Source organism: Cannabis sativa, chromosome X, assembly GCF_029168945.1.
Source record: "Cannabis sativa cultivar Pink pepper isolate KNU-18-1 chromosome X, ASM2916894v1, whole genome shotgun sequence".
Classification (NCBI taxonomy): Eukaryota; Viridiplantae; Streptophyta; class Magnoliopsida; order Rosales; family Cannabaceae; genus Cannabis; species Cannabis sativa.
This window is the reverse complement of record NC_083610.1, coordinates 21,903,881-21,918,618: the sequence shown is the minus strand read 5'-3', so window position 1 is coordinate 21,918,618 and position 14,738 is coordinate 21,903,881. Positions and strand designations below refer to the sequence as shown.

Below are 14,738 nucleotides of genomic sequence, written 5' to 3'. Positions count from 1 at the left end.
TGCAACCTGATATTTATATTGGGTTAATAAAAATATGCTATAACCCGACCAAACTGACCGACGTACACCCCTTGCAATTAAGACTTAAGATTCGAAGGCGCTTAACGATATCTTAAGGAAACTTATGAGTTGAGTGGATATAATCGAATGGCTCAACCTGAAGTTATAGTTGGAACTGAACAGGTCAACATTTTTTCTCACCACCGGGAGCTAGGCAGAGTCCAGCTCGATCGGGCCCAAGGTTTTGAAGATGAACTATTCACAGGCATTAAATGCAGAATGGAGAAAACGTCTATGGACGAATATGAAAAGACATGTCAGACACATTAAACCTATTCTTTGGCGATTACACGTTAATTGATAATATTAGTGACGACTACATAATGAACTATCACATCAATCAATGAAAAATAAAAGTTTGTCTCACCTAAACCATATGTAACCTACTATATATGCAGGCAAGCATACCCTATTTTCATAATTTTGAAACTTGTGCAAAGTCAAGGTGAATACTTGGGACAATAGAAGTCTTTAACCTCTCTGAAAAAAGTTATAAAACCACATTCAGAATGGGGATCGAAAAAAATAAATTAGTAGAGTATTCTCTATAAAGAAACACCTCCATATTAAATATCAGTCACTCGTAGACTAAGACTCATTAATGTCCTAACCACGTAAAAAATATTTGTATTTACTCTCTTCTAATTATTTTCACAACTTTAACTACTTAGTTACTAAAAATCTCGGTCAACACAAAAAGTAGTATATTCTTATTAATGTAATTTAATATCAGACTTCACACATTTTGTTTAAATAAAAAATATGATAACTCGCTAGTTACAACGTGTATTAAATATATTTTAACATATCTAATAACAATACTTAAAATATATTAATATCAAAAACTTTTTCTAAAAAAACAAAATCTTTTATTTATAGTATGTGCACTTATTTAAAGAAATTATAATTAATTTATATATATAAATTTATAAGTTATAATTCAAAAAAAAATTATAAGTCATATTTTGAATATCACTATTAACTAATTGGAAAAAAAATCCTTAAATATTCCAACAATCAGGGAATATTTTTTACGACTTTAAAAATTCAAAGGGCATGATTTGACACATTTCAAAATTCAGGGGACAAAAATTCAAATTAAAACTTTAATACTAATATAAAAGAATTTTGGAAAAAAAAAAAAAGAATTAAAGGGTAATAGTCTCACCATCAATTGACAATTGTGGCAAAATAATACTTCTCAACTATTACGTAAGCAAATGCGTAAATATGTTTTTTGACTTTTGCTATCTCTTACGTAAAACATTAAATTCATAATTCTTTTCTTTTTTTGTTAAGAAAAGGAAATTGATAATTCTTTTAGGGCAAGTATCTTATAATTTACCAAAGAAATAAATTTAGTAATTTATGTTTTTAATAAGGATTCTTTAGTACTTTTTATTTACAAATTCTACAGGTTTAGTACTTTCTCCTTGAATTTAAGAAACCTAAATTTTTAATATAATTACATTACCCTTTAAATATTTATTTTATTTTTAAATACTATCTGTTCAAATAAATAAAAAATCTTATTATTTTAAAACAATATAAAAGATTAAAGAAAAAAATATCTTTAAAAAATATTAAAATACGTCTCTTTTTCTTCTTCTTCACATCAATATAATAATGTATATTTTAATAAATGAAATAATTTAATTTGTATTATAAAACTGATCAACAAACTCACCTTTCATATTAATAAGTATACATTCAAATTAAAGAATAATTCAATTTGAAAAATAAAGTCTGCAATAACTAGTAATTAATTTTTCATATAAAAAAGTTTGTAGTAATTAGAACAAGCAAGTCAATGCAAAAGTCTTTCAACAACATTACAACAAGTTACCACTTCCAATTATTTGTATTTTCAGCTTCTATAATTGCTTATGCAATTGGGAACAAGTGAAAATTCACATCAAACCCCACTCCAATCAATAAAATTACCAGATGACAACTATATAATCCAAAAAATGTTCGATATCCTGAGGCATCAAGAGTTGCTAGTTCATCATCGTCTCGCAGTAGTACTACTAAGATTAAATTTAAGGATCATAATAATATAACCCCTTAATTAAGTTTGCATATGAGTGAGCATGGTCACCACCTGAATCCCCTCTAGCTTTCTGTCTAGCTGTCCATAGCTCAACTCCAAAATAGTCTCTTAGGGCGCTCAACTCTCATTTACGCGACACTCATTTTAGGATTTCTAGCAAAGCTTTTATGAAGCTCTTTGGCAATCTATCTTGCTGCAATTGTTCGATTCTTGACAACATATTAGCAATCTATCGATATTGTTTTTGATCGTATTACCAATCGGTACAATATCCAGTACTCGTGGTCTCGAACAAAATTTTTTATCTTGAGTACAAAATGTAAGACAATTAACATTAATGAATATTAGGTTGAAAAGAAAATGAACATGAAGATGAAAATTGAAAACTTGATTACTTATTTATTTCATTTTTTTAAAGGGAATTTGATTTGTTAATTTATTATTAGTTAAATGTGTTTTAATTTTTAAAACTATTGAAGAAAACAAAATACGATTACATATTTTATTAGTATAAATAAAAATAAGCCAAGAAAAGAGTATTATTTAAAATTAAACAAAGAGTATTATAAATAATGTTAATTTTTAATATTTAGAGTTAAGTACAAATTAAAGTAGTTGGTGGTTAAAAAACAGTGCTTAAACTATTTAAACTCAAGCTATAATCCATGACAAATCTAGAAATATGTCTTATATCATTAAGAATCTAAACCCTAATTTCATGGTCATAATAACAAACACTTTCAAAATAATTTTTTTCATGAGGAGTAGATTATAGCTGTTATTATATAGTTTTTTTCGTGGCTGTTTAATTAGTAACTTATTTGAATGTGACAGTCAGTAGTCCCGTGATCCGTAAGGGGAAACACTAGGTAAGCTGTGCAATCCCACACCGCCTGGGGAAGGTCAAGTGGGATAATGATTCTAAGACTGTGTAGGTATAGGACTACACAGTTGAAGAGAGCTTAAATGGATTGATTGGTACTACCTATGTCAACAAGATGCATCTTGTTTTTCGGTAGCCCATCACGAAAGTATTCCACAATTAAGCGTGCTTGACCTGGAGCAATTTTAGGATGGGTGACCTCCTGGGAAGTTTTCCTAGGATGCGTGAGTGAGGACGAAACACGCTGGAAACACTCATGTTGGTCTGTAGGGTCAGTCATCAATCCAGGAAGCGGCCAGAGTGACGTACTCGTGTATAAGAGTCATTCATTCCGTGGGTAAGGGCCCAATGGAGGCTTGAAGCGGGGACGTTACATTGAAAGAAATATTTTTTACTATTAAATGTTTAAAACTATATTTGTTCAAAAATAATTAACTAACAGAAATTGTTAGTTTAACAATTTTTTTTTTTGTTAAAGTTAATAGTTAAAACTTAAATCCATAAAAAAAATTATTTTTAGTGACAACTTTTTAGTCACAGCAAAAAAAATTTCAGACTAAATGTGAATTTAATTAGTCACAACAAAAAAATTATTTGTGACTAAACATAGTATTTAGATACAAATTGTCACTAATTTAGTTTTAGTCACAGCAAGTATTGTGACTAAAAATACATTTAGTCACAACAAATTGTGATTTTTGTTACTAATACTTTTAGCCATAGAATTTTTAGTCACAACGTATGAATGATATTTATAATTAGTCACAATTTTTTCATGAATTTTAGTCACAATTTTTGTTGTGACTAAAAGTAAAAAAATTTATAGTGATCGAAGTTTTGAATATTTAAATTTAATTTAAAAGTATTAACAAAATTAGTTAATAATTTTTTTATATAAATTTTAATTTCAATTAGATGTTAATTCAGTTAATTAATTATACTTTATTATAAATTTATTATAAGTAATATAATTTAAATTATCTAAATTTATTTACTTATTTTATTGTTTAATAAAATTAGTTAGATATATTTTTTTATAAATAAAGTTAAAACTAAATAAATTTTTTATACTTAAAAAATATAATTAAATTATATTAAATTAGAGCTCTAAGCAAACATGCATTATCTTATTAACACTTAGCATATATATATATTGAAAATAATAGCAAATATAATACATAAGGAACTTTATTATTTCTCTAATTAGCTTATATTATTTCAATGAGCTTTCAAAAAAATTGAATTCATAATAGGTCGAGCTTTGCACATTATTTCTAATGGCACAAGTTTAGGCATTACAACAGCTTTGCTTTCAGTCATGTCTATTTTTTCTTCACCAATTCTTTTCCATTCAAAACACTGAATCAATGACCCCAAAGTCAAGCCCAACACACGTTGGGCTAAACCAGATCCAGGACAAGCTCTTCTTCCTAATCCAAATGGCATCAAGTACTTGTCGTTGTTGTTCCTCTCAAATCTTTCAGGCTTAAAACTTGTAGAATCATCCCATAATTTGGGATCTCTATGTATAGCCCACGCATTAACCATAACTATTGTATCGCGTGGAATATCATATCCTTCAATAGTACAATCTTCTGATGAAAAGTGAGGTATGAGCATTGGAGCCGATGGGAACAAGCGTAAAGTCTCTAAGATGATGTTGTTAAGATATGGTAATTTTGAAATATCATCTTCATCCATCAATTGTTCACCAATTTTTTCGTCAATTTCAGCTTTAGCCTTTTCTAAAATATCTGGATAGTTAAGTAGATTTGATAATGCCCATTCTAATGTCGCTGATGACGTATCTGTCCCGGCTAGTATTAAAATCTGAAATACCAAAAATAAATACAACTTTTATCTTTAAATTACATATATCTTGATATATAAATATAAATAATAATAAATATTTAGAAAGTAAGTATACTTAGAATTGACATAATTTTATTGGTATAATCTAATTTGCAAAATGCTTAAAACTGTCCTCCTTTATTTTGTTGCTCAAAACCAAGGAGAATATGTGCAAGGTAGATTCATTGGCCACAATATTATGATTTGCCAAGTCCTCATCCGTAACTATGGAAGGAAATCAAGAAAAGTAAGTTGTATGTTTAAATTGGTTCTTCAAAAAGTTTATGACACCATTGAATGAGACTTTATTGAGGAGGTGCTTCATGCATTTCGGTTCCCTCCAAAATTCATCAAGCTAATTATGATTTGTGTGAGAACTCCTAAGTTCTCTGTAATGTTCAACAGTTCTCTACATGGCTTTTTTGAATCTAAGTGAGGTCTGAGACAAAGAGACCTCATGTCTCCTCTTCTTTTTGTTCTGGGCATGGAATACCTCTCTCATATCATGCAGAAGGTTAGGGAGAGGGATGACTTTATTTTTCATGAGAGATGTGTAGATCTGAGACTGAACCACTTGAGTTTCGCGGATGATGTCTTACTTTTTTGCAATGGGGATTTCAAGAGTATTTACCTCATGCTTCAAGGGCTTAAACTTTTTTCACAAACTTCAGGTTTGTTCCCAAATCCATCTAAAACTGCTTTCTATTGTAATAACATGAATGATTATGAGATTCAGAGAGTTCTTGATATTTTGGGCTTCAAGAAACATGATTTGCCATTCAAATACTTAGGCATTTCAATATGTCCTAAAAGAATCTCAACAGCTGAATGTGCATATTAGTTGAAAAAATGGTGGCAAGGATAAGGAGTTGGAGTTTTCGAGACCTTTCCTTTGCTGGTAGAGTGATGCTTATCAATTCAGTATTGATGGCTATCCAATTCTATTGGTGCCAAATTATGATTTTTCCAAGAAAAGTTATTCAAGAAATAGAATTTATCTGTAGAAGTTTCTTGTGGACTGGTACTCATGTTCTCACAGGTTCAGCTGCAATTACTTAGAACACTATTTGTGATACTAAATTTGCAGGTGGTTTGAGATTCAGAAATATTTCAGATTAGAACTTGGCATCCATGTTTAAGTATGTTTGGGCCATAAAGGAGGATAATCTTTGGGTAAAGTGGGTTCATAATGTGTACATAAAGGAGGAAAACTAGTGGGCTTACAGGACCACACCTGCTGCCAGCTGGTATTGGCGAAAGCTGGTAGCTATAAAGGAGAGAGCAAAAGAAGTGTTTGAGATTAATGTCCTTATAAATGACAGATATAAGGTGGTTGCGGGCTTTCAATCACCAGGGCCTCCTATTTGTAGAGTTGAGTGGAGCTCTATTGTGTGGAGCCGAATGAACTTGCCCAAGTATAGTTTTATTTTTTGGCTCACGATGCTCAATCGGCTTAAGACAAAGGACAGGATTCAAGTGTATAACACGGTTGAAGACACTAAGTGTCTATTTTGCCAAACCGAAGAGGAGACAATGCAACACTTGTTTTTTGAGTGTCCTTTCTCATTTGATTATTTAAGGAGGATCAAAGAGTGGCTTTCTTGGGGGATGGCTTCCAACACCTTTCATCGAATTTTCAGGTGGATCCGAAAAGCTAAGATTAGCAAGGTTAAAAAGATGATTTTAGTTGCTTCCTTGGCAGCACTCGTGTATACCATATGGCAAGCTAGAAATGAAATTTTGTTGCAAAACACCATTCCAAGTATAGATAGGGTAGTTTGGAAAGTAAAAGATGTATCAAAAAAGAGAATAACTTGTACATAGCCAAAGAAAGCATCCATTAGTGACAAAGAATGGTTAGATACCTTGTAAAGTTTATTTTTCCTTAGATTCTTCTTATTGGAGAATGCTATTTGTTTTTAAAAAAAGGCTTGAGCAATGAAATTCACTTGATTCATCAAAAAAATCAAATATTATCATATTCATCATATATACTTTATGTTGGAGTTTGACTCAAGTTATTTATTTCTTTATTTGTTTATCTATATTTGTTAAGTTACAATTTTTTTTGGGTAATTATTAATTGTGGGTAAAGGAAAAGTCTTTGGTGGCTAAGTTTTGATGAGTTCTCTTAAGGAAGCTTTGGAATGTTTTGGTCCCCAAGTTATCTTGATGCCCAAGTTTTGTAACTTTAAATTATAAATATGTGTTTTGTGTGTGTGTGTGTGTGTGTGAGAGAGAGAGAGAGAGAGAGAGAGAGAGAGAGAGAGAGAGAGAGAGAGAGAGAGAGAGAGAGAGAGAGAGAGAGAGAGAGAGAGAGAGAGAGAGAGAGAGAGAGAGAGAGAGAGAGAGAGAGAGAGAGAGAGAGAGAGTTGTGAAAAGAGAAGTGCATGTGAGTTTGTTGTGTTGTGTTGAGATTTGGGTGGAGAGATTGAGTCAGATAGCATATGTAATTTTGAAGTGATAAGTGAAATATATCTCTCTTTGTGGGTTCGCTAGTTTTTCCAAACTAAGTAAATTATTTTGCTTCGTTTCTTTGTGATTTTACTCCACTTAAAGTTTATCGTTTTTCCCAATATTTTATTGTTTCGCAAAAATAATTTCCCTAATTTCCCTAGGGCCCATTTGGTACGCATGATTGGATTGGACTAGAAATGATTGGATTGGACTGGAGAAGATTGGATTATGCTGAAAGTAATCTTTTGTTTGGTTTAAGAATGGACTGAACTATTTTATTTATTTCCTTTTAGAAAAAAAAAATTAAATTAAAATAAAAAGATACAATAATAAATAAATAAAAATGAATAATTCGTAGAAAAAAATAAAAATAAATAATAAAAATAATTAAATTATAAAATAAAATAAAATAAGATATCCTATATAATCAAAGTATATATCATAAATATATAATAAAATATTTTATCATATTTTTTATTTAATAAATAATTAAAATAGTAAAATAAAAATATTTGAATAATATAAAATTGTTTATGTTAAACACTAATTTACTCACTAATTTAAGATAAATATTAATTTTTTAAAATATTTATATAAATTTTCTAATAATTTAAAAAGAGTAATTTGCGGCATAAATACCTAAGTTTTATGCCGAGTAGCAGATAAATACCTAAGTCTTATTTTTGGCGGTAAAAATACCTTCCGTCACTAGTGTGGAAGGTCCGTAGGTACCTGGCCGTTATGTGCCAGGTTAGTGTCCACGTGTCACTACGTGATTAGTCCAGATCATTTAATTTTTATTTTTTATTTGTAAATCAATTTAAAAATTAAAAATAAAACAAAAATAGTTTAAAATCAAAATAAAATAATAATTATTTAATATTCATATTTTAATTAAATTAAAATAAACTAAATCATTAATTAAAATCCAAAACCTAAAACTAACAAATTAACACAAAAGAAAATTGAAAGGTCATTCCCTTCATCGTCCTCTTCTTCTTCCTGCCCTTCTTCTTCTTACTTTTTTTTTTTAGAAAAATTCTATACTGTTATTTGGTGCAGCAACAAGAACAGAAGAAGAAGAATTAGAAGCCTTTATATGGGTTTTTCTGGAGGGTTTTCTTTTGGTCTTGGTGAATTGACCAAGTACCAAGTTCCTGGCTTTTTCAAAATTAATTGAAAACCCATAACAGCCATGCCCTTTGGCTCTCTTCCTGGGCTTTTTCTCATCCCTTTCTTGGACCCCACCACTCTCATCTTCATCATCATCACCATCATCACCTCCATTCCCACCACAACCACCGCCGCCACCAACACACCCATCAACGGTTGAGATCTCCTTATCTCCCACAGACATCAAACTTTATTAAAAGGGTATTACAAAAAGCAAAATTCTAAAGAAGGATCACCTTCATGGATTAAAGAAAGGAACTTTTCTTTTTATATTTTAACAAATTTGTTGGGATTTTCTTGAGAAAAAACAGAGACCCAATTGAGTATTTGAACAGAATCAAACTTTCCAAGAGGAAAAGATGAAGATCATTTAGATTTATGGACAAAATAATCGATTTAACCAAAGATATCCTACATTTTGCAGGTCTTAAACGCCATTCTTCTTCTTACTTAAAACTGTAGAAGAGCAATGTTATGGGAGCTCCAACTACGAAGCAACACACTCAAACTCCACCTAAGGAAAGTGTTGCCCCAACAGCTCCAGTAGGTATAAATCTCAAAACCCATCTCAGATAATCAACAAATTCAGCTTCGTTTTCAAATTTCAATGCTCAAAATCTGAACTTTATTTTTTTTTTTGGGTATAGGATTATGGGACAGGTTTCCGACGGCGAGAACTGTACATCAAATGATGGAGACAATGGATAGAATTATGGAGGACCCATTGGAGTACTCAAATGGGTGGTCATCTACTGTGCCGAGCGAGGATAAAGCCTCGGTCACGTGGGTGTGTTGCTCAAAGAAGCTGTAACAATGGCGGAGGCACCATCGAAGGTTGATGGGAGCAACCTTATTTCAAGAAATTGCCCAGAAAGAGATGGAGAGAACCTCCTCCTCATCGACCCAAAAAGAAGTGCAGGAAGAAGATTAGGGTTTCATGAAATTTTCAGCAAAAAAAAAGAAGAGCAGTAAGAAGAAGAAGAGGATGACGAAGATATTTTTGTTTTTGGGTTTTAATTAATAATTTATTTTATTTTAATTTAATGAAAATATGAATATTAAATATTTATTATTTTATCCTTAAAAAAAAATTTATTATTTTATTTTAATTTTAAACTATATTTTGTTTTATTTTTAATTTTTTAATTTGTTTTACAAATAAAAAATAAAAATTAAATGATCTGGACTAATCACATAGTGACACGTGGACACTAACTGGCACATAACGGCCAGGTACCTACGGACCTTCCATACTAGTGACGGAAGGTATTTTTACCGCCAAAAATACGACTTAGGTATTTATCTACTACTTGGCATAAAAGTTAGGTATTTATGCCGCAAATTACTCATTTAAAAATAATATATAATTTTATTGTCATATTATTTCTCTTAAAATCAATTTAAGTAACTATGGTTTAATTAATAATATTTTAAATTTTAAAAGCTTATGTATAATAATTCACAATTATACATTTATACTAATTTTAATGAATAAGTTTTTTATTAAAAAAAACATAAATGAATGTGTGATAATTCTTTCATTTAAATTGTTATTAAATTTAAAATTATAAATGAATGTGTAATAATTTTTTTTATTTAAATTCTTATTAAATTTAAAATATATTAATAAAATCAAAATTAAAAAAACGATTAAAAAAAATCTTATGAGATTATTTATCCCACCCTGGATGGGATAAATAATCTCAGACAGATAAGATTAGTTGGATTAATTATCCAGACTTCTAACATATCCAAACACTGGACTGGACAAATTAACTTGTCGTCTAATCCTACCTACGGCCCCTAAATTATAAAATATTTGCTGCAAATAAGTTCTGTAATTACTGTCTCCTCATTTATTTGAATAATTTGTTGATCATGTAGCACTAACATATTATTAGTTTAGCTCAATTTAAGAGTACAGACAAAAAATTTATTATAAGAAAAAAACTAATTTTTTTTTCTGAATGCTGGAATAAGTTAAGGGTGCATCAATACATTGTGCATTGTAAAATCACCCTAATATTTATATATTTAATAATAATAAATTAAATTTTAAATAGCTAAAAATTGTTAAATACAAAAAATTATCTCAAAAAAAAAATTGTTAAATACATTTTCTTACTACAATTATATAAATGTAACTCATGCCTATATAAGCAAATTATTTAAAAAATGAGTAGAATATAACTGAATGAGATATTTATAGTTGGAGAAGAATATTTGCAAGAAAAAAAAATTAGGAAGACAATAGGGAAAAATTCTATATAGTATAATATAACTTACCAATATGAATCCTTTGATGATTTGATCAGAATAGTATTCAGGATTAGATTCCTGCATTGCAAGCAAGTGATCAATCATGGTAATATCCGATTTCATACTCCGACGCTCATCGACAAGTTTTTGCAAGAAAGCATCCATTTTCTTAAAAGCCCTTTTCATCTTCAACTCATAACTAATTCCCAACCATTTCAACCCAACCGGCAAGAAATCGGTCGGGTTGGCTACTCCGCTACTAGACACCGCCTCATCAAAAATCCTCATAAACATATTTGCTTCTTCTTTCTCTGCCACGTCATCACCGTAATACCTTTTTCCGGCCACCATTCTCATTATGATATTGAATGTCAAATTCGATAACAAACTCTTCATCTCCACCTTCGCAAAATCAAACTTATTGTTATTTATATCGGACGATGCAGAGTTTCTAGCCAGAGTATAAAGCAATCGATTGATCTCGTCCGTACGCGTGGACAAGTGTGATTTAAGTCGGCTAGCCGAGAAGATCTCAATGGAGCCGATTCGGCGAAGGTTACGCCAATGGTCGCCGTAGGAAGCTGCTACCATTGCGGTGTAGTTATAACCGAAGTACTTGCCGAATGAACTTTTTCCACGGTTGGCTAAAACGACGTCGTTTTTGGTGAAGCATTCTTCGGCTGCGGAATGTGATGATACGATCACAACGCGGTTGGAACCGAACCAAAGGGTGAAAACGGCGCCGTATTTGGTTGCCAGGTGGCGGAAGCATCTGTGGACAGGTGGCTTTATTAGATGGAGATGGCCTATGAGTGGGAGAGAATAAGGTGGGCTTGGTGGAAGGTTTTTGTATTGTCGTTTTGGGTTTTTGATGAACAGTTTGTATACTAAAACGACAATGATTAGGCTGATGAGAGCTGTGTAGAGTTGTTCTTGTTCCATTTTTGAATACTTGGAAGAAAGTACTTTAAGGTGATATACATTAGTAATTCATATAACTGTATATATATAACTTGTGTTGTGGGGTGTATTATTAATTATATGATATTGATTGTACACTTAGTGTGGGACTAGATCTGATAGTACGTGTGTGGATATGAGTATTTAATCGTAAGTAGCTATCTATTTATATTGCATCATTGATTACGTATACACAAATGTATTTGTAAAATTTATAGTGGTGTTATTTATTTATGTTGAAGTTGACTAGCTAGTGATATGCTGTAAATTTGTGTGTGTCGAGCAGTTCGATTCATATTTATTTGTACTTTTTAAAATATAAGTCGTGTGATGCACCCTGTGACACAAAAAAATATAAGTTGTGTAGTGGTGTATTCTATATTTTTAAAGTAGGGCAGCAAGACCTTGAATTCGGACTGTGCTTTGTTAGTGTCAGTTCTTATCTTTTAAAAAACTAGCCTCTTTCATATTTGGGTTTGAATTCGTGTTTTATTTTTTCATAATTTTTTTTTACAATTACTAAATTATGTATCTTCTATTGCTTTAGTTATATTTATATATGACTTCTCAATAATATTTTACGAATAATCGTATACAAAAATTATTAGCATTATTAGAATTTGAATATTTACTTATAAATACTTTAATTTTATATCATGCTCTATAAATAAATTGATATATAATTTTAATTTTACAGATTTTAATAATTTTGATTATAATATTATAATATTTAGCATTATATTTAAGTTTAATTATTATATTAACTTACTTATAATTGATAAATACATATTTATCATTAATAATAATAAATTTTAAGATTTCTTAATATGTCTAATTCGTGTTTTACTTTTTCATATATAAAGTTTTTTATAATTATATGTATCTTTTATAGTTTTAGTTCGCGTGTCGTGCTCTTTAAACTAGTTTATTTGTGTTTATATATCGTTTAAGCATATATTTTTTGTATCGTGTCGTGACGTGCCAATTTGTAATTTTTTTTCGTGTCTAATCGTGCTCGTATATACTTTCCGCACTCGTACTAACTTTATATCGTGTCAAAATACTCAACCCTTATTCACAACACTAAAATTAACCGTATATACTTTTACTCTCACATGGATATATACATATTATTTATACATATATATTTACATAAAATTTTCACGTACACTTTCAACCCCACATGCAAAATAACTTAAGCCTACGTCACTGAATACGCACACATGCAATAATTGCCATTCCCATATATATCCACTTGTTCAAAAAGGTGCATAGAATGTTAATGTAGTACAATCGAATAAGTAGTAGTTTAATCTCAATTTTGTTTAATTAATATTACATGTTAAGTTTACAAAAAATATTTATATTATTTTATTTTAATAAATTTCAATTACATACATATGGTTTTATTCAATCATTAAATTACATCCACAGTCATTATACATTGACATATCATAGATACAATTTTGTAGTGAATGATAAAACAATTAAGCATACCAGTCACAATCGTCACAAGAGGCAAGTTTTTAGTATTTTTTTTGTTCTATGATTTGTGATATTGTTTAATTTACTAATAATTTCTATTATATATTTTTTTATTAGTTTGTTTTGGCTTAATCTTATTTTTAGTATGCTTTTGTTGAAATTTTATTGAGATTTTTGAATTGTTGAGTTTCAATATGTCTTAGAATTTTGTGTTTTGACGGAACTCGACAAGAATTAATTCACCAAAAGCTCACTGAGTTTTGTGTTTGGTATGTTATATAGAATGTTTAATTTGTAGAGATTTAATTTTGATTGTTGACAAGAATTCTCTCTCTCTCTCTCTCTCTCTCTCTCTCTCTCTCTCTCTCTCTCTCTCTCTTTGCAGCTTTGACTATCTCTCTTTCTCAGCAACTCTCTCTCACGATCGAGCCAACCGTCACTCCCTACAAGAAATGTTATTTTTACCAGCACAGTTTGTTACTGCGCTGGTAAAAGTTACTTTTACCAGCGCATTTCATAAACTGCACTAGCAAAGAGGTCAAAGTTTTACCAGCGTACATTTGTAGTGGCTAAAATCTAACTTTTACCAACGCATTTACGTGCTGGGAAAAGTCATCTTTGCCAACGCTTTTCATTTTATGCTGGCAAAAGTTCTAATACCAACATTGATTTGCCAACCCCCTTTTACCAACACATATACAAAAATATACCGACAAAAGTGATATTTCTTGTAGTGACCATCTTTAACAGATTCAAACTTAGTATATATATTAAAAATAATAGCAAACATAATACATAATGAACTTTATTATTTCTCTAATTGGCTTATATTTTTAATGAGCTTTCAAGAGAATTGAATTCATAATAGGTCGAGCTTTGCACATTGCTTCTAATGGCACAAGTTTAGGCATTGCAGTAGCTTTGCTTTCAGTCATGTCTATTTTTTCTTCACCAATTCTTTTCCATTCAAAACACTGAATCAATGACCCCAAAGTCAAGCCCAATACACGTTGGGCTAAGCCATGTCCAGGACAAGCTCTTCTTCCTAATCCAAATGGCATCAAGTACTTTTCGTCATTAATCCTCTCAAATCTTTCTGGCTTAAAACTTAGAGGATCATCCCATAACTTGGGATCTCTATGTATAGCCCACACATTAACCATAACCATTGTATCACGTGGAATGTCATATCCTTCAATAGTACAATCTTCTGATGAATAGTGAGGTAGGAGCATTGGAGCGGGTGGGAACAGTCGTAGGGTCTCTGAGATAATATTGTTAAGATATGGTAATTTTGAAATGTCTTCTTCCTCCATTAATTTTTCACCAATTTTTTCGTCAATTTCAGCTTTAGCCTTTTCTAAAACTTCAGGATGGTTAAGTAGATTTGATAATGCCCATTCTAATGTCACAGATGACGTATCTGTTCCGGCCAATAATAGAACCTGAAATACAAAAAATAAAATGCAACTTTTATCTTTAGATTACATATTTCTTGATATATAAATAAAAATAAATATATAGAAAGTAAGTTTAATCTAATATTATCATATTAAT

General features: G+C 30.3%; 2 protein-coding genes across 2 annotated transcripts; both read right to left on the bottom strand.

Moving 5' to 3' along the window:
- Positions 1–4,168: 4,168 nt before the first annotated feature.
- On the bottom strand, positions 4,169–11,742 carry LOC115702758 (cytochrome P450 81Q32). Its single transcript, XM_030630193.2, has 2 exons — positions 10,764–11,742; positions 4,169–4,826 (listed from the first exon to the last, which is right to left on the bottom strand). The coding sequence occupies exons 1-2, from the start codon at positions 11,676–11,678 to the stop codon at positions 4,215–4,217; spliced, it is 1,527 nt and encodes a 508-aa protein (XP_030486053.2). The 5' UTR covers positions 11,679–11,742; the 3' UTR covers positions 4,169–4,214.
- Positions 11,743–13,923: 2,181 nt separating this feature from the next.
- On the bottom strand, positions 13,924–14,738 carry LOC115718049 (cytochrome P450 81D11-like). Its single transcript, XM_030647033.2, has one exon. The coding sequence runs from the start codon at positions 14,495–14,497 to the stop codon at positions 14,015–14,017; it is 483 nt and encodes a 160-aa protein (XP_030502893.2). The 5' UTR covers positions 14,498–14,738; the 3' UTR covers positions 13,924–14,014.

Bases quoted from the DNA above. Each gene is read 5' to 3' on its own strand.
- LOC115702758 (XM_030630193.2), bottom strand. From the start codon at position 11,678: ATGGAACAAGAACAACTCTACACAGCTCTCATCAGCCTAATCATTGTC. The intron at 4,827-10,763 runs GTAAGTTATATT...TTGGTATTTCAG, and splicing joins TCATCAAAGGATTCATATTG to ATTTTAATACTAGCCGGGAC.
- LOC115718049 (XM_030647033.2), bottom strand. From the start codon at position 14,497: ATGGAGGAAGAAGACATTTCAAAATTACCATATCTTAACAATATTATC.